The following is a 25,154-nucleotide window of genomic DNA, read 5'->3' on the forward strand; positions in this document are numbered from 1 at the left end:
TTTCATGCCTCGAATGTGCTCCTGCAGTAGCAATATCAAGAGCGTAGATTTACAAAATATTCTAAATTAATATCATGTCTTTTTATTGATGAACAAAATAATGAGTTTTTAATTAAAAATCACTAGTCTCGTCCAATTGGATATGAATCATTTCTTGAAGTGAATGTAATATCGTTCCAAACTCGTAGACATGGATGAGGATGTGGTCGTGATCGTGGAAGAAATCCCTGATACTATGGTTCTTATGGTAATAATTCATCAAATTCTAATAAAAGGAAAACCTCATTGCACCACTAGAAGTGGAATAATACTGATGCAAAACAAGAAAATGGGAAGTGTTTACAAGATAAACCTTCTAAGAACCATGAAAATAATTGTTATAGATATGGTATGAAGGGGCATTAGTTACGTACCTATCGTATGCCCAAACATTTGGTTAACCTTTACCAAGCATCAATAAAAACAAAAGGAAAAGAAATATAGATGAACTTTATCGATGGTGATGAATTGGGTCTAACCTACTATGACATTGATTTCTTTGGAGGTCCTAGTGAAAAAAACATGTCATTTGATAAATGATGAGAATATTAACATGATTAATGTTAATTTATATATCAAATAATATATTATTATGTCTTATATTCACATCTAATTTTCTTTTGTTATTTATATTATGCTTTTTTTTTTTAATATTAGTTATATCTAAAATCCATGTGCTATTCGGTCTCAAGATGAATGAAAATGATGTATGTCTTGCAGACTGTGTAACCACGTACAATTTTTCGAGATAAAAGATATTTCATCGAATTGATATTAATAAAAGCTAATGTAAGTATCATATGTAGTACTACAAACTTTATTGAAGGCTCTGGAAGAGCAAACATAATGCTACCAAATGGAATTAGATTCCATATAAATGACGTTTTGTATTCTAACAAATCCAGAAGAAATTTGCTCAGTTTTAAAGATATCCCTAAAAATGGATATCATATTTAAACTATGAATGAAAATAATATAGAATATCTTTACATTACTCCCATTATATTTGGTCAAAAGCGTATAATGAAAAAACTCCCGACTTTCTCCTCTGGGTTGTATCATACAACTATAAAGCCTATTGAATCATATGTTATCATGAACCAGAAGTTCAACGACCCAAAAGTTTTTGTCATTTGGCATGACAAACTAGGTCACCCAAGGTCTTCAATGATGTGTCAAATAATCGAACACTCACATGAGCATCCACTAAAGAACCAGAAGATTCTTTTGCTCAATAAATACTTATGTTTTGCCTACTCATAAGGTAAATTGATAGTTAGACCATCTTTTACTGAAGTCATATATGAGTCATTAGTCTTTTTAGAAAGAATACATGAGGACATATGTGGGCCTATTCATTTACCATGTGGATCATTCTGTTATTTTATGATCTTAATAGATGTTTTCATTGGATGGTCACATGTTTGTCTCATTTCTACACGTAACGTTGTCTTTGCCAAACTCATTGCACAAATAATAAAATTATAAGCACAATTTCCAAATTATCCAATTAAGACAATATGTCTTGATAATGTTGACGAATTTACTTCTCAAACATTCATTGACTATTACATATCAGTAGAGATAAATATTGAGCACCCTATTGCTCATACTCATACCCAAAATGGTTTAGCAGAATCCTTCATCAAACGTCTCCAATTAATAGCTCGATCATTACTAATGAAAATCAAATTACCTACTTCCGCCCGCAGACATGCTATTATGCATGTTGCACATTTAGTTCGTATTCGACCTACAACTTAACTTAAATACTCCATTTCACAACTTGTCTTTGAAAAACAACCAAATATCTCACTTTCAAATCTTTAGTTGTGTAGTATATGTACCAATTTCAACTACACAACGCACTAAAATGGGTCTCCAACAAAGACTTGAGATTTGTGTAGGTTTTGATTATCCATATATCATAAGATATCTTAAACCTTTGACAGACTATGTTTTTAGAGCCTGCTTTGCGGATTGTCATTTTAATGAGAGTGTTTTCATGTCATTAAGGGGAGAAAAGTCGATTCCTGAATAATGACGAGAAATTACTTAGAACACATCTACTATGTCCCATCTTAATCCTCATATAAGTTAATATGAACTAGAAGTTCAAAGGATCATTCATTTGCAAAATCTTGCAAATCAACTACTAGATGCATTCATCGATACAAAGAAAGTGACAAAGTCACATATCTCGACTACAAATACTCTACCATGGATTGATGTCCCCGTATGATAGTTAATAAATGAATCTAAGATACGTTTGAAGTGTGGTAGACATATCGGCTCAAAGAATGTAACTCCTCGGAATAGGAGAACACATGAAAATTTTGGCACTTTAGAAGAAGCCATCAAAATGATTGATTGGTTTAAAATTGATAAATCTATAGTCCTAAAAGAAGTACAAATAATGCAGAAAACCCCTTAAAAGACACAGATTGAACAAGAAGCCCTTGAAGAGGCACATATTGAACGAGAAGCCCTTGAAGAGGCATAGGTACCTAAAAATTGTGAGATCTCAGTAAGTTATGTACACACGGGAGAAAAATGGGATCGAAATAATATTGTTATTAACAATATTTTCGCTTTCTAAGTGGCCTCCAATATCATAAGAAATTATGAAGATCTTGAACCACAAAATGTAGAAGAATGCCAACATAGAAATGATTGGCCAAAATAGAAAGAAGCTATGCAGGCAGAGTTAAACTCATTAACAAAACGAGAAGTTTTTGAACCTGTAGTCCAAACACCTGAAGATGTAAAGTCTGTTGAGTACAAATGGGTATTTGTATGAAAGCACAATGAGAATAATGAGATCATAAGATATAAAGCGTGATTAGTAGCACGAGGTTTCTCACGTAGACCTGGTATTGACTACAAGGAAACATACACTCCCGTCATGGATATAATTTCATTTCGTTTCTTAATTAGTTTGACAGTTTCAGAAGGACTAGATATGCGTCTCATGAATGTTATTACAACATATTTATACGAATCCATGGATAATGATATATACATGAAAATCTCTGAAGGATTTAGATTGCTTGAAGCTAATAGTACAAAGCCTCGTAGCATGTATTCAATCAAGTTACAACGATTCTTGTATGGATTAAAGCAATCTGGATGCATGTGGTACAATCACCTTAGTGAATACTTGCTAAAAGAAGGGTATATGAATAACCCTATATACCCACACATCTTCATTAAGAAATCAGAAACTGGATTTGCAATTATTACAGTGTATGTTGATGACTTAAATCTTGTTAGAACTTCTGAAGAGTTCACAAGAACAACAAATTACTTGAAAAAAGAATTTGAGATGAAAGATTTTGAAAAAAAAATTTCCAAATGGAGTTTTAGTACATTAATCAACACACATTAAGAAAATTTTGAAGCGTTTTTATATGGATAAAACGTATCCTTTAAGTTCTCCAATGGTTGTCTGATCACTTGATGTGAAAAAGAACCCATTTCGTTCTTGTGAAAAAAATGAAAAGTTACTTGGTCCTAAAGTACCATATTTTAGTGCTATTGGTGCACTTATATATCTTACCAATTGTAAATGTCCCTTTTTCTATCAATTTATTAGCAAGATACAATTCCGCTTCAACTCGAATACATTGGAATGGTATCAAACATATATTGTGTTATTTTCATATAACTACTAATATGAGTTTATTTTACTCAAGGGAATCAAAACAACAATTTCTTGGATATGCAGATGCAAGATATCTTTTAAATCCACATACAAGTAGGTTGCAAACAAGGTATGTGTTTAATTGCAATGGTACTGGTATTTCATGGAGATTTGTTAAACAAACAATGGTGGTCTCATCATCAAATCATTTAAAAATACTAACAATTCATGAAGCAAATTGTGAATATATATGACTAAAATCATGATCCAACATATTCGGGAATCATGTGGACTTTTCTCTATCAAAGGTGACTCGACAATATTATTAGAAGATAATGTTGCATGTATTGCGCAGATAACAAAGGGTTATATTAAATGAGATAAAATTAAACACATTTTACCAAAATTCTTTTATATATATGAACTTCAGAAGAGTGGTGAAATTGATGTGCAACAAATACACTCAAGTGATAATCTAACAGATTTATTCACAAAATCATTGTCAACCTCAACATTCAAGAAATTAATACACAAGATTGGAATGAGTCAACTCAAAGATATTGATATGAGAGAGAGTATGCTTGTAAAAAGGTGTTAATGTACTGTACTATTTTTCTATTCATCCAAGTTTTGTCTCATTGGGTTTTACTGGCAAGGTTTTTAACAAGACAATCCTAACATACTAAGAGCAACTTAAAGAATTATAAGAATATTGTACTATTTTTCCTTCACTAGGTTTTCCCCATAGGGTTTTTTACTAGTAAGGTTTTAATGAGACATATTCTTTTAATATGATGGTCATCTAAGGGGGAGTGTTATAAATAGGTGGTGAATGACCACCTTAATGTTACAATTGAAGTTTGTAAATGAACTTCATTTACTCACCTTTAAGATGAGTAAATGTTTCTCATCTGGACAGCCTATAAAAGACTTTCCATTCTTTGTACAAGAGCATCTTGAAGAAAGATTTTTATCTCTTTCTCTCATTCTCATTCTTTCTCTCTTATTCTCTTTTTCTCTTATTTTCTAAACTCTTTCGCTTCTCGTTTCTGATCATTTCCTCCCCATTATATAATATTATCGAGTAATATATAGTTGTTCTTTACTTTTATTAGCACTGCATTTATCCTCGTTTTACAACACTTAATTATTTATCTCCTTAATCCTTAGTGTTATTTGACACTAAGCATGATTGAACTTCACGACACCGTCAATGTTACAGTTGAAACCACAACAGCAAAAATGTTACTGTTTGCACCAATTTCGCAAATGGTCCTGCAATTTAAGCATAACAATAGGAAAAATAATGCGAAATAAAATATTTTATAAAAATTAAAAATTGTAGAGTACAATCTTTGTGGTAATATTATTTACAAAAGAATATATTTCTCTGATTCTTTCACGTTGATCACAATTTGGAAGACGATGATGATGTTTTTATAATTTCAAAGATCAATCGAGGGCCACACTAGCTTATTTCCGAATAAACTCAGTGAAGATCGTGTGTGTAGAACTTCTATAGTCTCTTAGACTTATAGAGATATTTTTGTGAAACCTTTTTTTCCCTTGTAAGGTAGTTTTTGTCAATCCGAAGAAGTCTCTTCATTAAAGGAGGTCTTTCCATTAAAGGAAGTCGCTCATTATTTATAGGTGAAAATAGGAAATCAAATTTTGGAATTCCCTAAAATGTTTGATTTAACAACTTGTCAATAAGAGAATATGTATATAAATTCTTCACTTTTGACTTCAAAAGGAATATCTGTTTTTTTTTTTCATTTTTTATAATTATCAATAAAAGAATATTTATTTAATTTTTTTTATTCTTTTTTTATAATAATTTGAAAGATTTTATTTTATTTGAAAAACTACATTTTGTAATCTTTCAAATTTGGTCACATGTCAATTTTTAACATATACCATGTGTTAAATGTGTGTAAAATCAATCGTGTGTAGATCCCAAATTTTATCGAATTTAGAAGTCATATATTTTTTTTTAAGATTAATTTAATGATAATTTATTTCATTAAAAATTTTGATGTCTACCGTTACATTCAACTCTATTGTCTATTATTTTTAATTATCAAACCATTGAAAAATAATATTTAATGTTAAAGGCAGTTATAAAATTTAATAAAATAGTTAAGATTTATTTTAGTTCTCTTAGTTGTGTGGACTGTGGAGCGTGGAGCAGCAACGACTTAATGAAAGGAGCAAAAGTCCAAAATATCCTTTCAACAACAAAAACCTGGCAGCAACAGAGCTGCCTTTGGGTCGGCAGACAATATTCCAGGACGGTGCTCATTATCATGATTATGGAAAACGACGTCGTTTTGTTACGTTTGAGTCAGGCCCAACTTACCCAAGTGGATAAATACTCATTTAGGGCTCGTTTGGGTCTCAAAAGTTTTCTCCTGTCCCCTTGAATTTCTAATCTTTCCCCTTATTTTGTGGTTTTTGTCTACCTCTGATCTTCCCTTGCAAGAACAAAAAGTTAAAAGGCAACGAACCCAGTCCTTACACCAGAGAATATCGAGCGTTTCTAACTTTAAAAAAATTTGGATCCAAACAAATCCTTAGCCGCTGTGTTAATGCTTAATGAGATTCTGTGCTTTCCACTTTACACCTTCCTCGGTTTTGAAAACAGCTCCCTGAACTGCGTTTATGAAAACCGTGATACTCGCTAGGGATAAATGACACGTTCCAATCGCAATAATATACAGACACGTGGCTAGAGCAAGACAGCGAGTAGATGAAAAATACAGACAGCCAGAAGAATAATAGAGTGGTAAAAACATGAAAATAACCGTTCAAAAAGGACGGAAAAAGAACAACACGTCTCACTCTCACCGCCTGAAAAATCGTTTTCAATATGGACCCGTTTCTGGCGTATTCATTATGCCACGATTATTAATTTTCTCAAACCCTAAAGCGAAAAGGGTCTGTTCGTTTCTCGAGAAAATTCATTTCTCTCTCTACTACCTATTGCTTATCATCCCTGTTTTTGTTTTTTTGTTACGAACTCGTAGATTTGGGAAGTTGGCATGGATGAAGCATGGGCATGAAGTCCGTGGTTTTGAGTTTGGTCTTGTTCAGGTTCTTTCACTCTTCAGTCAACGTTAACCCTTAAATCTATGATTGTTGGATTATCTTTTATCGCTTTATTTATTACTTTCTTTTATCTTTTCTGTTGTTATTATTGATTGTTTATTCAATTTTATTGGATGTTTCGTTGTGAGAACTAAAACCCTAGGATGCGATTTGATTGATGTTTCTGTTTTTGTTTCCTTTCGTTTTTTTCCTTTCCAGTTGTGAAATCTGCGGCGGTTTATTTCTCTCCAGATAACAAAAGAAAATCTAAGAGCTTTCCAGCATGGAAACTATGCAAATCGTATCTGAGAGTTGTGGTGTATCAGGACCGGATAAACCCCAAGCACCAAAAGAAAAAGCCCTAAAAGAAATTTCTCTGATTTCCGGTTCGGGACGCCAAGAAAATGGAGTTAGGGTTTCTGTTACCACACCGGAAGTTGAGACTGAGGTTTCGATCAAGAGAATATTCGGGGAAGGAAATGAGGATATCTCATTTGGTGATAAAGAAGACGTCGTGTCATGCTCGGTTACCAAAGAAAGTGAGAAAGAGGGAGTGGATTCTGTTTTGGGAGTCGACCACAATGAGGAAAATGTTGATGAGAGAATGGCGCCAAAAGATGGTTCCCTTGGATTGAGTGGGGATGCTTCAGGTGGGAAGGTGGATTGCCATGATAATGGCATTTCACTTGTTGTGGAAGTTCACGGATCTTCTTCAAGCAAAGAGGGGCGCTCATCAAAAATCGACTCCAAAAAGGGGCAAAATCTGGGTAAGAAAAGTGGATATGGAGATAAGGATGGGTCAATGCATGAAAATGAGGGAAACCCAGGTGAGAAAATCAAAGAGATGGATGGTTCCAACCCTGAACTGATGGGGGACAAGAATGGAGAAGTCGATGAAGATATGGGTGATGGAGAATATCAGTACTCTGTGGGTGACTTTGTGTGGGGTAAAATAAAGAGTCACCCATGGTGGCCTGGGCAGATATATGATCCGAAAGATGCTTCAAAACATGCCACAAAATACAGCCAAAGGGATCGTCTTCTTGTGGCATACTTTGGAGATGGCACATTTGCTTGGTGCTACCCATCACAGTTGAAACCTTTTGAGGAGAATTTCATAGAGATGTCCAAGCAAAGTAACTCAAGGAGCTTTCTCAAAGCTGTGGAAGAGGCACTGGCTGAGATTGGTAGACATGTAGAGTTAGAGATGACTTGCTCTTGTACCCCAAAAGAAATTAGGATTGGGCTTTCTAGACCATTGACAGTGAATGCAGGTGTCAAGGAAGGGGCTGTCATGCCCGAGGGTGGCATCAGAAAATTTTCTGTTGCTCATTTTGAACCAGCAGAATTTCTTTCAGGTTTGAAATGTATTGGCCAGGTTGTTTCTGTTACCAGTATGCTTGAGTTTTCAGTTCTTAAGAGCCAGATGTCAGCCTTTTTTCGTTCAAAAGGCCCACATCATCAACTGGCTGTGTACCATGAGCCCCAGGAAATTGCAGGCCTTGAAGAAAAAGTTGGAAATGGTGTAACCAAAACCTCTGATTTAGGTGGTCCAGTAGAAGTCCCAATCCAAGGCCCATGTGAGGATGACTGGCTTTCAATGCCTGTTTCACCTAGTTTTGGGAAAACCAGCCGAACTTTATTGCACAAAGCCACAGGTTCAGAGGATAAGTTGTATCAAAGAAGGAAGCAGAAAAGCATGGCTGAAATTATGAGAGGGAATGGTGATGTTGAGCCCAAGAATGAAGAGACAGATATGGGTAAAGAAGATATAAACTCTGTCAAATTGGCTACAGCATCTGAGAAGAAAAGGAGAAAAAAAGGTGGTAATGAAGCTGAAAGTCATGTTGTCAATAGTAATTTGGCTTCTCCACGAGGGAGGAGAAAGAAGTCCAGGCTTTCAGGATCTCCTGTAACTTCGGAGGATAGGGCTCTAAGTGTTGAAAGTGATGGCAGTGAAGGCAAAAGAGAGAGTGAGAACAGTCCTGTGTCAAGGGAAAGGAAGAAGAAAGGCCTCAGTGTTGAAAATGATGGTGGCAGGCTTCCTGAAGAAAGTGAGCAGACCTCTGTTTCACGGGAAAGGAAGAAGAGCAAATATTTGTGCCCACCATATACAAATGTGATACGGATGCATAGAAATTCTGGCTCAATGGGTGACTCAAAGACAGAATTCCTTGAAGTTTCGAATGTCGCTGGTAAGGGAGAGCGGAGCTCCAGGGCTGCAGGTCAATCTGTTGGGTCCCCTACAATTTTAAAGTGTAGTAGTGAGACGACCTATCAGAACAAAGACAGTAAAGAACATCAGACACCAAAACAAAATCGGAACAAGGTTATTGACCTGAAGGAAATCCGCATATCATTGCAAGAAGTTCTATCTGGAATCCGATCTGCAGCCCTTAATCCCTTCTATCTGAGGGAAAACAAATCTGTTGATAAGATCAGTGGATTTCTGTCTGCATTCAGAAGTGCAATCTATCATGATGGTTCCAACTACAAAATGTTCAACAAACATGGACCTGGTAGAAAGAGAAAACGTCAAGAATCTGAACCTGGGTCATCAAGAGAAGACCTAAAACAGAATGACCACAACTCATCTAAGCAAGCCCGCAGGAGTAGAAAGAATGAAACAGCAGAGCCAGATGGCCCAGAACTCAAGCAAGCTGCTGCTGGAAAGTCAGATACGAAGACAAAACACAAAGACAAGGACAAAAAGGTTGAATCCGCTACACTTCTCTTGTCATTTGGACCTGGGATCTCCTTACCCTCAAAAGATGACCTCATTAAAATATTTTCGAAGTTTGGGACTCTGAATGAGTCAGAAACAGAGATACTGTATGATTCTTTCTGTGCTCGGGTCGTGTTTTCAAGAAGCTCAGATGCGGAAGAAGCCTTCAATGGTTCACAAAAGGCCAGTCCCTTTGGAGCTGAGCAAGTCACATATAGGCTCCGGTATCCATCATCCAGCACCTCCAGGAGGACTCCTGATAAAAAACATCACCCCCCAAACAAAAAGGCAGGCAAGGCACCTGCCAACCCATCTGCAGGAGGAGAGAAATCACAACTCAATTTCATCAAGCAGAAACTAGAGATGATGACTTGTATGCTAGAGAAGTCCAGTGGTAAAATGTCGGGGGAGATGAAATCCAACTTGGAGGGTGAAATGAAAGGGCTGTTGGAGAAGGTAAGTACAATGGCTGAAACATCCTCATCGTAGATCAGATGGTATGAAATATGGAGAGCTTCTTCATACTTGCATACTCCTGCTGTTGATCTTCTATGCGTAGGCATAGCTATATAATATAGGAATGCATGTTCCCTTTTAATTTAGAAAGAGAGAAAGAGAGAGTGTGTATGATGTGTAGAAAGAGTTAAATTATGGCGTTGAGGTGTTTGTGGTGGGTAGCGTTTAGGCTTTTATGCAAATGTAGGAGTTTATTCAACACAGGTGGGATTATCATGTTTTGTTTACTGTAAACATCTCCACATGCTTTTACGTTATAGAGACCATCTACATTCAGACACACTCGGTTTCTCTCGCTTCTCCCTCGCTGTCTTGTTCTCTGTGTTCCTTATGGCATAATAGCGTTGCGATGTTTAATCTAGTTGCAAGTTTTGAGGAGTTGAGGGGCTCATTGTTTTGGAATGTTTTTTAAAACAGTTTTTAGAATAGTTTTCAAAAACAGTTTTTTTGATGTTTTATACCACAAAGGTTTGTTTGAAATTTGTGTTTTAAAAACAAATTTCAAAAAATATTCTTAATATGTAATGTTAAAGAGAATGGCTAGTTTTTGTCAAGCAAAAACAGTTTTAACATTACCATCGAACTTGAAAATGGAGGTCGTCAACTTGCATGCATTGTGCATTTGGATGTGTAAAGAGAACAGTAGAGGGCAGTATAAAAGTCTAAGCATTACATGTAATGTTAAAGAGAATGGCTAGTTTTTGTCAAGCAGAAGATGTGTTAAGCCTCCTGCTTTTGCTGCATTTTCTTTCATTTTTTGTATGGATGCTGTATTTATACGAGCAGAAGCTTCTGCTCATTGCTCTCTCACAGCTTGCAATATAACATCTCCATTTTTCCTAATATCATTAGACAAGTATCTTAAATTTTTCAAAAGCAAAACAAACGAACAACATGTGCTCCACAAGCTGAGCTATAAAGAAGTAGAACAACCAACTTAACAAACTCAGTCTGAATGTCGTATACACCTTAGAGCGTTCCTCATGCACCATTCTGTGTCTTCTGCAGGTTAAAACTTCACAATCAATAAATAATTTCTTCAGTTCATCACAGCTATTGCATAGTCAGTACAAAGTCATATCAACAAATAAGAGAAATGGAAAGGGAAGTACGTTCCAAAACAATCAGTCATCAACTGGGTCCTGAGGAATTTCATCGGGCCTGCGTTTGATGGTGATGACAGGGCATTCAGCATGCTTCACACAAAATTCACTCACAGTTCCAACAAAAACCCTACAAAGAAGATACACACGGGTCAAATTGAGTAATATATCACGATTTAAATTCCCTTATTAGGTATCCTGGAAAGGAATTTCACAATGTCAAGGTGCAGCTATAAAATTTCCCTTCTAGGTAATGGAAATGGTTCCTGGAACCTTAAATATGTTGAAAAAGGAGCTTTGGTCTCCCAATCTAGCATTGATACAAATGAATTGTGATACGTGGGTCATGAGGAGTTATGGGGACCAGAAATGTTCATGGAAATAAAGTTGTAGCCATACCTCTGAAAAGGGCCAAGACCCCTGCAACCCACAACCAGTAAATCTGGCTGGATTCGTTTGACCTCATGGCATATGACTTCCTTGGGATCACCTTTCTTTATCCATGCTCCACAAGAAACCTATAAACACACCAACATATAGTTTGGAACTGAATAAGCATTTCATTAAACGATGCTTTTGCTTGAATACAATTATACTGAATCCCTGGTTCAACAGATGTGGCATCATGAACCATTGAAATTCACATTTCAAATATGTTGAAACTTGTTTTGAATAAAAAGGAAAAGTTGAAATAGTGAAGATGAGGAGATGGCATATAAATAGGTTTATCTGGAATTAACCAATATCAAAACCATATTGCAAAAAAAAGTACTGAAATGGCACCCTTTTTGGTTATCCATCAATTTTTTTAGGCATGTGTAAGAGAAGGCAGTTTCAGTACCCCAAATTCATGACAACTCTTCACAAAGTGCTCCAACAATTGAAGCCCTCTTGCCTTGTCCCTGCGCTCCAAGTTTTTGAAATCTTCAGGGGATGCATAAATGCTATCCATGTCATCAAAACCTAGAGACACATGTTATCAAAGAACATTATTAGGATCAATACTAGACAGATGAACATTCAGGGACAAGGGAAAGAAATAAGGGGTTACTAGTCAGCTGACAAAAAAGCTACTCTGATGGTTGGATGACACAACAACAAAAACAAATGTTATCGTTCTCCAAAATGAAGGATGTTATTTGCTTTAATCCCGTGAAAGGTTGTTTTTTGGAGACACCATCACCACTAGTGTTAAGAGGAAAGAACTTAATCCTGTGACAAGTACCACTAGAAAGTCATATTGCTAGCCCTCTGTGTGGCCTACTTTGACAGAGGGAGTAAAACCCCTTTTGTACAGAAACATAGACATGATCCACTAAAAATGAAATGCCTAATTATTAACTTGGTCATAAACCAAGGAATTCTGTTAAACAAAAGAGGCCAGCTTTACAGAATATTTCAAATTCTGAATTCATTTTATTTATTTAGAATTACATTTAAAAGAAATGGTGATTAGAAAAAATTATGAATTTTTAGTTTTAATTTATATTTACTACAGCCAGATTTAATTCCTTATTTCAAATTAAATATGTGAATTTATGTAAAAAAAAAAATCATTATCTTAAAATGTTGGCTTTGCTTCAAAAATTGAATCTTTATCTACTTGATATACAATCATATTAGAATAAATGATGTAATCATTGATGTGGATGTTTTTTGTTGGAGGCGGTTATCACACAAATTGTTAAGAATTTGATCTTGAGGAAATAGCAAAGTATGCTGCAAGGCAAGATGGGGTTAGAGAGTATGTGAGCAGCCCAAGGAGTAACTTCTATGGAGGTAGCCCAGGAATCTTAGAGAATTCTGATAATTGGACTGAGACTCAGGAGATATTAATCCTTGAGAAATGGGCCATTAGGCCTTTGCATTAGAAGTGGGTCATTAAGCTTTTAGGAAAATTGGTTGTCTAACATGGTATCAAAGCCTTGTTTGACGGGAGGTTATGTGTTTGAACCTCACCGAATGTTTATCTCCCCACTTTATTAAGTCGGCGTGTAAGCTTATAAAAAGGCTACCCGCGAGGGCGAGTGTTGGAGTACATGATATCCATAGTGGACCCAAATTCAACAAGCATAAGCTTTTAGGAAAGTTGGTTGTCTAACAGAAAAGAGTGGGATGAACCAACCAGAAGGCCAGCAATGGTGCTAGGCTGGATGCGAGGCCAGCCAAGGTGTCTGCTATTGCCCAGACCAGTGTATGATATGCTGCAGGTGGCATTTGTCTTGAGAATAGTAGCGCCAAAACGGAGATAGAGGGGATGGAGGGAACCCCACCATGGCTTAGAAGCTGCAATGAAAAATAACAGAGGATGGACCACCCATCCCCACCCCTACCGGAGAGAGCTCGAACAATTTGATCCTTTGGAGAGCCACATATGGGAAAATACCTCCGCCTTGGAAGTTGGCAGAGAACCTTTCTTTTACCTTTACCACCGGTAGGATAGATGTTCAAGAAACTAGGGAATCCACTCAGGGGGTGGGTATCATTTTAAGGTTCCATTGGGAGCCGCTTATGCCCTTGAAAGGAACCTGATTAACATTCTAAACTAGCTGATTCTCTACAAAGTTATATATTCATATATGTGTGTATTGCATGGCTTTAGGTGCAGGTCTTGGGTGCTGGTATTTGCTTAGCTCCAAATTTATGATATTGGAACTCAACTAAAAATGATTTGGACACAGCATAATAGAATCCCCCTGTTTTCTCTTTTATCCTTATCTTTTCTTTCTTGTCACTAAATATTCTTATAGAAGTTCTCTTTCCAGCAAAATTTCTTTCTTTCAATATAACTATATGTTAAGGAAGTAGAAAGATAAAAAAGAAATAAACAAAAATTAAACATATGTATTTGAAGCAAATGGGAGTATCTGAAAAGAGTGTCATTCCTGCATCTTTGTCATCATGTTAATGTGGTATGTTTGGTGAAGTTGAAGAGTCTGCATATCATAGTGTTTGTGCATGTGTATAAAGACACCAGTATTGTATATCATAGGTCTTGGACCCAATATTGCATAGATTTGTGATCTTGCATTCTATGAGGGTTTCTAAAATGTTCCCAACCTTGAAGTGCTTGAAGGTGCTTAAATCAGTTTGGAGGTGCTTGAATGTGGTTGGAGCTACTTGGAGCCTTGGAGGACCTTTCAAGGTGCCTGGGCTGCTTGGAGGGGCGTTCAAGGTGACTGGAGCTTCTTAGAGGTGCTTTTGAGGTACTGGAGATGCTTGGAACAACTTTGAGGTGCTTGGGGGAGTTTAGAGCAACTTTTGAGGTGCTTAGATTAGCTTAGAAGTGCTTGATGTGCCTAACGAGTTTTATGAGTATATTGGAACCCAAACTAGAAACATGAGGAGAGTATCTCCCTTACTACTTATAAATAGGGTACCCTGTAACTTGTAATCATCTCAAAGATTGACAAATGTCTTGTATATTAGAGTTTCCTAATTGTATTACACTTGCTCGTTTTCAAGCATTCTTAGTTTTCCTTTCACAACTGCCTCGGTTGTGCTCATTTGGATGCTTGAGTTTTGGATGCTCAGGCACCACACAAGATCCTAGTTTGTAGCAAGTGGCATCAAAGCCAAAGTTAAAACGGGGTTGTAACTAGGGCTAAGGGGAAGCTAACAAACAGGTCTGGCTCTATAGATTAGACAAGACAACTCTTAATGAGTAACCTTCCAATAGAAAATCTAGCACAGCCAAAGGGGGAAGAAGGAAATTTCATGAAAAGTGTTTGCCTCGTGGAGGCATTCCTTGTTAAGGTAGTGCAATGGCCAACAACAAGGAGCGACTTGACTTAGTGGAGCAACGCTTAGAGCATGGCATTGATGACTTTGCGAAACAGCTCCAGGATCTCAAGGAGAGTATGCCAAAAAGTCTAGGTTCCAATGCTTGAGGTATGTAAACAACTGTCTTTGATGTTTTCTAACCTTAAGGCTTGTTTTGACATTTGCATTTAGGAGTTTTGGTAAGACAGAGACATGTGCAAGAAGGCCATAGTCACAGAAGCTGTGAGCACACATTAGGGAGAGGGAGCACCCAAGGTAGAATTGCTGAAGCATGATGCCTTCAATGGAAAAAGGGATGCTAAGGAGGGACAACTATTTATAGCATATAGAGTGCTACTTCAGGGCAATGACACTCACACAGTAGGGTGTACCCAAGCTGTGGTCCTCCTTTGTTTTACTTCATTGATTGTATAGGGTCCTATTAATATTTTTGTTTTTTTCTTACCTTTTAGCACTCTTTGTATACTCCCTGCATCAAGGTGCACCACCCTTTATTTTTCTTTATTGGTAAATGATCAATATATACCATCCATTTTCCTATTAAGAAAAAAAAATACAAGGAAAGTCCATACCTAATGATTAAGGCAAGAGAGAACCTATGACCTCACAGATGGAGAGGGATTCAAACCCCCAGTATTCCTATCAATACTTCGATTTTCTAGACCAAACCTTTCAACCTCTCAGACATCCATTCCATTATGCACGCACTAGCAGGTAGGGCTTCTCTATGTAATTTGCTAAAAAATGTTTCCTACATGATGGTCCATACTGGTCAAAGGAATCTCCAAAGAGGAAAGCCCTTAGTACCTTGAGGTAGGAAAGAGGAGAAGAGATAACATAAGTCGGATCTCTTCAACCATTGATGTCTCTCAAGGCAAAAGAAGTGTGTATGGAGTTGATGTTTGTGAAGGTAGGCCTCAATAGCAAACCCATGTGTGTCATGATCAAAACTGGTGCCACTCATAACTTTATCTCAATGAAAAAGGTAAGGAAATTGGGGCTGAAGATGACCAAGGAATCAGGTGACTTAAGGTCGCTACCTCAAAGGTAAGATCCTTGCATGGTATAGCTTAAGGAGTAAAGCTACACATGGGATCATGAGGTAGAAAGTTTGACACAATTGTTGCTTCCACAAATGACTTCTAAGTGGTTCTTATTCTAGATTTCTTAGGGAAGGCTAAACCGATCCCATATCTTTCCTATGCACAATGGCTATCTTAAAAGAAGATACACCATACACCATTTCTACAATGATAGGAACTGAGGTTGATATTGCAGTCATCTTTAACATACAGTACAAAAGGGCATTAAGGAAGAAGTGATAGACCAAGTTGCACTTAGGGTGAGGGAGCTGAATGAAACCCATATCTTCAGTTGGTTAGAGGAATGAGCTGAACTCGAGGGTGAGGTTATTAGCCACAGAAATATAGGAAGTGCTTTGAAGTTTGAAGTATCAAACCTTGGCCAGGAGGTGGCAGCGCCAAGATATAAAAAGGAGGACAAATACCCAAAAAAGCACCCAAAAGGGAAGCAACATGTTATCAACTTCAAGTAGACAATATATTGGTCCAATGGGATCACTCAAGGACAAGGAGCTTCTCCTATGGCAAAGTAATTGGTCAAGTGGAAAAAACTTCTAGAAAAAAGATTGAAGCAAGAGCTACCTGAAACATTGTGGTAGCACAAAAACAAAAATTCCACATGGAGACATCCATGAGGAGGTTGATGAACTACGTGGGGAATAGTGCCACCAGACCCCAATTTTGTGTGGATTTGTGATTAATTTGTTGTAACCATTTTAAGGAGTTGAGAAGTGCCTTGTATATGGTAAAGCTTCCTAGTATTATACACTTGCTTTCTTTAAGCATGCTCTTCCTACTGGACCTTACCTTTGCTTATGCAGTCACTTGAGTCAAGTTGACTTAGCTACTCAAAGTTTTAGGCTGCCCAAGTACTGCACAAATATTTAACGGAAATCCTGATCTATAACATCAATCCATCAATGAAATCTAACAAAGTAAAATTTACCATCCCCAACAGGCATGAGGGTTTTAATGAAGAATTCCTTAAATCCCTCATGAGAAAGCTCTTCATTGGGAACATCATCATTGTGCTTGCTCCAAACATGCCAAAACAAGTAGAGAGGAGCCATTTGTGGCACCATCCTTCCCTGCTTATGAAACCTTAAGCATGCCAACCCAAAAGAAGAAATGCCTCTTGAAGAACCCACTACAACCCAAAAATTTCAAATAAAAGATCCCATAAAAACCAAGCTTTACGGTGGTTAATAAGATGTGGTTTGCAGTCTCACTAATTTTACAAAGGCTACATGTGTTCATCAAGATTCATTCACTTCTTAAGAGTTGGTCAACAATTAGAGTCTTTTACCAAGCTGCTTACCAAGTGAAAAAGCAAGTTCTCCAAGGAGCACATGTGCTCCAAATCTCTTTAGCAGACACTGAAATGGTCTTACAGTTCACAGGGAATTGTAAAAACACTTCCTCATACCCACACAAAAGTATCCTCTTATTCTGTAACAGATTCAGAGAATAAATGCACTCCAAAAGAACAATCATCCTCATTCATATTTGAGTTCAAGAAAGGCCTCCTGGAACATGGACTCTAACAATTCTAACTTCCATCCCCCACACATCCATCACTTTAGCATTTTTGTGCTCAAGTATTATAAAGACCTATGCAATTCTAGAAAACACTAACACAAAGTCAAGTTCGCAAAATGGTTCATGCATTAGCGATATTGATAACCCAAACTCCACCTCAGTATCTGGCAAAATATGGGTGTCTCTCCTATCCTACTAGAACTATGAGAACTATTCCATTTTAGCAAGCATTACCAAACACAGTCAAGCTCTCACAATGGTTCATATAAAACAACAATGATACCAAAAATCAATTTACTAAGATCATATCTTCATTGCTTCAAATAAGTAGTTCAATATCCATAAAAAAATAAAAAAATAAATAACATCAAATATAAATAATCTTAAGATTGCACATTTTTTTCATTTTTATTCTAGAGGCACTTAAGGTTGCTTAATTCTTAAAGAAAAATTGAAGACTTATGACATAATAATGAAACTGATGAAACAGGGAATTTACAAATATTGCATTCAAATGATTATGACCCTATGAATTAAACTATCACATCAGATATATCTTCATCCGAGTTCTTCATTTCTGCATTCATGCTGTGTTTAATTGCTAAGAAGAAAACTTAAAATCTCACACTTATCACTACTTGGAACGCCAAAAACCAACAACCTTCACTATAACAATTTCACTCGGTTGAGTTGAGTTTGGGTAAACAACATAATAAAAAGATAAAAGATGAAAAATTTTGGTTTTCCAGCAACTAAATAGGATACTAATGTTCATAAATGCATGCAAAAAAAAAAAAAAATCATTTAATACCTAATCACATAATGATAACTAAATTTTATAATAAAGAGGGATTTATTGTTTGTCTCCTTCTCTAGGCATCCTTTGTATACATCGTGTGCACGTTTCGCGCCTACTTTTAGGCGCTTTTAATATATTTCCTTGTTTGCCTATCAAAACACTAATGATACCTAACTAATAATTCAGATCAACTTCAACTACTTCAATTCACTCCATCAATATCTCTAAATTTAGATTCACTTCAACAATTATGCCCAATCCAAGAGCTGATGCACTGCTAAATAACAAAATTTGCAATTTCATATGCATTTCTCAAGCATTTTTCGATCAATTTCGCAATGAATCCAAAAAATAAAACCAGAGAATAAAAAAAGAGTTGAAATATCCTAAAAAAAAAAAATTAGAGAGAGAAAGAACCGTCTTCGTCGGGGACATGGACGTGAAGGAAGAGGAGCTTGAAGGCAGAGGTGTTGGAGCGAACGATCTTCTGAAGAGTCCATTCGAAGGCGCGCTTGCTGCTAATAGAGGGGTGTGGATAGCCCTTGATGCTCGACTCGTTCACTGCGATCATTATCCGAGTTGGCTCACTCTCCATTTTCCCCACAATTCACTGAGTCACTCCCTTTCTGTAATGAAATATGATTGTCTCTGGGTGTCGAAGCGTATCGATGCTTAAAGAGATGGGCGCATTACGCCCACACTGGCGTACGGTATCCAACGTGTGCTGGTAATTCTAACGTGGTCCCGACAGTTGCAACCACGTGGCATTTGCAAATGTGGTGTCACCGTTTCCCCTCAATGAATGGCGGGGTTTGAATAGTATTTGCTTCCCTTTCAAAGATTTGTCCTATTATCAACAACCGCATCAATAATAATAATAATAATAATAATTTTATAAAAACAAAAATTTAGATTTCTTTTTTCTTTTTTCTTTCTTCTTTTTTCTCTTTCTTTGCTTTTCTTTTAATTTTTTTGAAACCAAACATAACCTAAAAATTGAGGAAAAAAAAAAGTTATCATGGGATGCATATTTTTCATTTTTTTCTGGCTTATTTTTAAAAGAAAATAAGAAGGAATTTTTTTCTTAATTTTTTTATTAATAAAATCCTTAATAACAGATACAATTATTTATTTATATATTAAATAATTATTCATTTATCAAATTATAAATCATTAACACACTATACATATAGGTTAATGTTAGATTTACTTTTCTCTTTCCTCATCATTATATTTTAATATTCATCTGTTTCTTTTTCATATTCTTAACTAAAAATTTAAAATAATTTCAATTTTTTAAATAAGTACACACCTGCCACGTCATTGCCATGGTGGGCAATTCGTTGGAAACTCTTTTAAGATGCAAGTCATGTCATAGCCACGTGGATAGACGCGTATACTGTTGTATTATCAGGCGCTAAAATGGAAGGTTATTAAGGATAATCATAGAACATGACATTTGTAATAGTTTTTGGTACGTATGAGGAATTAATTACTTTCCAGGAGGGCCCCCAACATGTAAAGCTGAAAATTAAAGACACCAGATGTGTAATCTTTTTGAAATGGGGCCTTGTTACATGATTTTCCCAAAAGAAAAATGCTATTAAAAAATATAAAAAAGAAGTACACTTTCCAAGACTCCATGTGGGACTTTGGGGTCTAAATTTTTTTATTGGATTGGGAGAAAAGGTTTGAAAATTTTAAGGGGTTGATTGACAAATGTTTTTAATGGTAATTGTTTATTTTTCAAAACAAAAAAATAAATAAATAAAATAAGTTTAATAATTAAAAAATTATTTTTTATTTTTTATTTTTTAAAATATAAAATAATATATTTTAATTATTCTTTTTTATTTTTTTAAAATTATTTAAAAAAATAATTATATAAACATGTATACCAGATATAAAAATTATTTTTAAAAAGTTAAAAACATTTAGGTTCTCAAACAATACCTTATTTTTGTTTCTTTCTTTCTTTTCATCACTTTCTCACTTATACCAATCAACCAAACAAAGTATAATAAAAAACCTAAGGCTATGTTTGGTTTAGGAAATACGAGGGAAAATATATAAAAAAAGAAAATAAAGAGAAAAAAATAATAAATTTAAATTATTTTTATATATTATTTCAAGTTCATTTCGTTGTCTTTACAATAAAAATTAAATAATTTAAAATATATACAATCAACCAAACATGAATTTTAATTTTAAGTGGGAAGCTTTCTCTCCCCCCAAGAAGGGTAGCACCACCTGTGAATGAAGATTTTCACTAAGATCTCTTCTTCCATTTTTATGGAATGCCACCCATGTTAGTAAGTTACCACTGTGACATGATCTTGGCCAGCTAGTGTATCTGTGCTTATAATCTTACCATTTCTGAGAAGATATGATGTCTTGCTTTCAAAATTCAAACAACAAAAAAAATGGAAACACAGAACAAGAATCTGGGTTTGCTTTCATTGTGTGAGACAGAGAAGTGGAAAGTTTTTTTTTTTTTTAGATCTCTTGATTTATTTTTATCCCACATTAAAGAATTATCAGTACTTTAAAGACGAACTTCATGGCGGATTCTAAGTGATGTAGGAATTAAAATTTTGATCTTTTCTGTAACTGAAGAGCATTTACCTGAAGCTTGCATAAACTGAGTGCGTTACGCCTGCAAAATGATTGAAAGCGTGAGAGCCCAATGAAAATAATAGAACCGAGTACTATGATTGATAGATGGTACTTCTGCGAATGCAGTATTTCTTTTGACAGATAATATTGAAAATCAGCTCATTTTCCTTGAAGATCAGCATTCATGGAGGAATAATCCGTAGTACGATGCCCCAGAAAACCACTGGGGAAAAATAAAATTATGAGATTTTTCATTCCGAGTTAGAACAGCAGCAGTTTTGTTTCCCTAATTGCCCTTGGCTTGGGGTTGGATTCCAGTGAAGGAGACCCTGCCAAAGCCCAGATGACCCACCTGGTACAGCTCCAACCAAACCCTATCTGCCTCAAACCTTGCGCTCGCTTTTTCCTTTTCTTCTTCTTCCTCGCCAACCCCATATAAAATGTCTGATGTTCCCTCATCCGCTCTTCCATTCCTCAAGCTTCCGTCTCTCTCTATCACGAATTCGATTTCATTTTTTTTGCACTTTCTCTTCATTTCCAGCTTCCTTTTCCCGAGTCCTAGACACCTCCTTCCCATCATCCAGGGGATCTTAACGAGGGCAAGAGCCAGCAGGTTCACCACAGCACAGGGGCAGCAGCAGATCGCTACGCAGTCGGCGAACAACCCTGCGGTGCATGACCTGCAATACTTGCCGGAACACTCGATCAGATCTCCGCCATCTTCTACGGCGTACCGGCTCTTGCTTTCCTGCCTGGCTCTTGAGCCTTTGTGGGTCTCCTTTTTACGTGCAACTCGAGATGGGTTCCCCTCCATTTGGATTCTCAATCACTAAAATCTGCAGCAAAGATCAACCAAGCAAACACTACGTCAGTTCGATGCTTTCGACTTCTCTCTCCAAATCTATTTTCTGACCCTCGATATACCAAACAGCTTCACCCCATAAATTTTCTCAAGAACCTCTGGCGTCACACGTACAAAAATGGAGATGTTCATGCATTTATTTATAAATTTATCTAATTTCAAAATGCCATGGTGTGCCCATTCACGCGCCTCACAAGCTCGTGGTCATTACACATTCTCTCTCTCTCCACACACTGACACAGTCAGAGAGCCTATCTACAAAACCGCGTGGGGGAGCATTCCTTGGTTCGATATGGGATGTTACCAAAACGACCCGGTTTTGGAAATTGACAACAAAATGAAGATTGAAAACAGGAGGGTGAGTAGTGGGGAGTGCGTATTCAGATCAGTAACATGGTTCTTCTGAAATAAAGGTACTTCTTGTATAGGGAATGTGACTGAGACGAGACAGTGGCCAACTCATAGGCCAAGTTTGTGAAACATTTGCCTAGAATGGTTTTATTGCAAAGGAAAAAAACATCCCCTTCATGTCTCGGCCTTTATTTAGCTTTACAACAATTCTACTCTGTCCTTACTTCTCACTCTCTATCTTCTGCACTGAATTGTCAAAGAATAACATCAGCTTTTATACTATTACTACCATGCATGATAGGTTATTTAAGTCTCCATCACTTTTATCTATTCTGGGTTTAGAGTCAGCTTTTGCTGGAACTATTTTTGCTAACTGATCAACTTGATTACAGTGAAGTTTTTTTATCATCATTCTAACTTATAATTGTCATTAATTATGAGAAAGTGGGCATTTCATAGGCCATGGAAGAGGAGGAGGCAGCAGCTACTTACTCTGGCTTTGCCTTTGCCTTTGCCCTGTGGGTAGATGGACACCCTTGAAAGAACCTCTCTCATGAACTATGTTTTCTATATATTTTCTAAGTACACTGGCCTGTTGGGAGATAATAGATTAAGTGATTAGCCTAAACACTGGGGTTTGAATCCACGAACACATAAACCTCTCTCTCTCTCTCTCTCTCTCTCTCTCTCTCTCTCTCTCTCTCGCTCTCGCTCTCTCGGTAGCATCAGACAGGCTTTTCCAGTTGAAGGGAAAATAGACACAGTTATTAGCCTAAACACCGGGGTTTGAATCCACAAACACATCTCTCTCTCTCTCTCTCTCTCTCTCTCAGAATTTTACTTTCTATTGGTAATATTAGACAGGCCACAAGCCCAATTTGATACAGATTTTGAAGATTCTACCCCTACTATTGGTGTGTAAAAGTGATTATAGATTTCCAAACAATAATCAGGTGGGAATTACCAAAAGCTAACCCACTGCCTAAAATCGTTCAGGTTTGGAGTCAAAGACATTGCCACCTCCACCAAACCAAAGAGGAAAAAGGAGGGGACCAGGTTCTCAAATCCTACGGCAACTAGAAATGGCAAAAGGTGTTCCACACACTGAAGCCCCCAAGAGCAGTTGATGCCAACCAGCTCAGGTCCACTTCAGTGTGCTTTTATTTTGCCAATGAAATAAATATTGACAACTTGAACAACACATACCAAAATCGAAAATAACGATTCGATCTACTGTTTAATTGAATTGGAAATTTGGATGTTTTAGAGGGGGTTCTGCAGCCACATTTCAAAAATGAAAAGGCAATTGATTCAGATAGATATGTAACAATATAGGGAATATAAATCAAAGAAAAGCACTAGCAGGCACAGTGGTCATGTGCCACAGAATTAGATAGAAGTATTAATCAGTCCAACCCATTTTTGATAGTCCCTCAAATGTCTTATTTCCATACATAGACTCGCCTTTGAAATGAATTTCCATGAAAATGCAGATTTGTTGTCTCACTGAATGTCCCTCTACACTGATATGGGAATGATTCCTCTAAATCACTACCCAATATTCTCCAATAAATCAAACATGAGATCAGATTACAACTCCCCCATTTTCTACCTATAAGTTTTAACACAAGCTTAGAAAGTTGACTCCTGGCTATTACCTAAATGACCTTATAATTGGGTGAAAATAATTGATCATTAAGTCAGGATGATATGTCACTTTCTTTAAATTTGGGTTATAAAATGACACTTATTGTATGATTAGTTTCTCAGAATATATATCCTAGAAGATTATGCAATGATATAGCTTTATATCTATATAGTGATGAAGGAAAGTGACAGTAAGACAACTGACATTGAAGGCTGATCAGCCACCAAACAACATAGTGAAATAGAAGATCACTGTTCCAGTGTTCCTCCTATTTTCATAATGCAACTGTACAATCCCAGGAGAAGGCAAGTATTCAAAGACTGACAAGGAATGGAAATTAAAAGAACCCATTTGTAAATATGAGCTTCCAATGAATAAAAGCCTTACCTCTTTCTGTAGATGGGTGTTTTCACTGCATTTTCATGGTGGGGTTTGGCCAATGGCAGAGAGAAAACTCCCAATTACTCAAGAACTGGAAACATGAAGGGGTGTTTGGATCTGATCTTGAGTGCATATTTGTAGTGGTGACTAATAAGTATGATCTCTGCAAGTGGAATCACTCTCAGTACAACCCTCTCTCTCTCTCTCTCTCTCTCTCTGGGTATTTAATGTTATTTTAGTAACTCGTAAATCTTCATTACAGCGAAGAGAGATGGGGTTTGATGATTCCCGATGACAGCGAATATAGGAAATTGTCCCGCTTCCCCCTGGCTCCTTTTCCACTTCCTTCTGTTTGTTTCTTCACTGCATGAGCCCAGCACGTGAGAGATGCCCTCTCCTATCCCCATACACACAATATTGCTCTTCCTTACACAACCAAAAATTAATTAAAGAAAAAAAGAAAAAAAAGAAAAGAAAGTACAGATTCATGAGTGTAGAAGCAAGCCACCACCACACATCCATTTTCTCCCCTTCTCCACCAACCCCGGCCCCCCGCCCCACAGACCACAGCAAAGTTGGATTGGTGGTGTAATTGAGAAGGCCATAGAAGGGTCAAAGCGACTTTATGGCGATTCCTTGGAGTCAAGAGCAAATGGTTTTTTTAAACATTAGGTAGTTTTTGGAATCTGATTTTAGTTGTAAGATTCTTTTTTTATTAGGAGTGATCTTTAGCCGGATGTTCATTATCTTCCGTAACGTGGGAGAATGAAGACAATATCCGGTGGGTTTTGAATAGTCTAAAGTAAAATGTAATAAATAAAAGGAAAAAGAAAAATTGAAGTTAATGAATAATTTTTATATATTATTTAATCCCATTTAATATATAAAGATTAAATAATTTAAAAATAATTTTAGTTATTTTAAATTTTATATGTAAAAACTAAATAATTTGAAAATATATATAAAAATTTGTCTATAAT

The 25,154-nt window shown here is 36.4% G+C and overlaps 3 protein-coding genes across 7 annotated transcripts; 1 reads left to right on the plus strand and 2 right to left on the minus strand.

Annotated features, from left to right (window-relative positions):
• The first annotated feature begins 6,535 nt into the window (after window positions 1-6,535).
• On the plus strand, window positions 6,536-10,290 carry LOC100267992 (PWWP domain-containing protein 6). Its single transcript, XM_002274161.5, has 2 exons — window positions 6,536-6,775; window positions 6,989-10,290. Exon 2 carries the CDS (start codon window positions 7,053-7,055, stop codon window positions 9,981-9,983), a length of 2,931 nt encoding a protein of 976 aa, XP_002274197.1. The 5' UTR covers window positions 6,536-6,775; window positions 6,989-7,052; the 3' UTR covers window positions 9,984-10,290.
• A 534-nt stretch (window positions 10,291-10,824) lies between these two features.
• Window positions 10,825-19,163, minus strand: LOC100252494 (universal stress protein A-like protein). Of its 2 annotated transcripts, none has more exons than XM_010662602.3 (5): window positions 18,734-19,163; window positions 11,955-12,076; window positions 11,513-11,631; window positions 11,123-11,243; window positions 10,825-11,012 (listed from the first exon to the last, which is right to left on the minus strand). In XM_010662602.3, exons 1-4 carry the CDS (start codon window positions 18,909-18,911, stop codon window positions 11,135-11,137), a joined length of 528 nt encoding a protein of 175 aa, XP_010660904.1. In that variant the 5' UTR covers window positions 18,912-19,163; the 3' UTR covers window positions 10,825-11,012; window positions 11,123-11,134. The 2 variants fall into 2 exon arrangements, with proteins under 2 accessions (XP_010660904.1, XP_010660905.1); XM_010662603.3 differs by having other exon boundaries at window positions 10,825-11,025; window positions 18,734-18,980.
• Window positions 19,164-21,009: 1,846 nt separating this feature from the next.
• On the minus strand, window positions 21,010-24,580 carry LOC100247380 (uncharacterized). 4 transcript variants are annotated; one of them, XM_002277396.4, is made up of 2 exons: window positions 24,181-24,580; window positions 21,010-21,768 (listed from the first exon to the last, which is right to left on the minus strand). In XM_002277396.4, the coding sequence occupies exon 2, from the start codon at window positions 21,744-21,746 to the stop codon at window positions 21,219-21,221; it is 528 nt and encodes a 175-aa protein (XP_002277432.1). In that variant the 5' UTR covers window positions 21,747-21,768; window positions 24,181-24,580; the 3' UTR covers window positions 21,010-21,218. The 4 variants fall into 4 exon arrangements, with proteins under 4 accessions (XP_002277432.1, XP_019080314.1, XP_010660907.1 ...); XM_019224769.2 differs by lacking the exon at window positions 24,181-24,580 and adding an exon at window positions 21,972-22,257; XM_010662605.2 differs by lacking the exon at window positions 24,181-24,580 and adding an exon at window positions 21,857-21,910.
• Window positions 24,581-25,154: the final 574 nt, after the last annotated feature.

The sequence above is a fragment of the Vitis vinifera genome, chromosome 14, assembly GCF_030704535.1.
Source record: "Vitis vinifera cultivar Pinot Noir 40024 chromosome 14, ASM3070453v1".
Lineage (NCBI taxonomy): Eukaryota > Viridiplantae > Streptophyta > Magnoliopsida > Vitales > Vitaceae > Vitis > Vitis vinifera.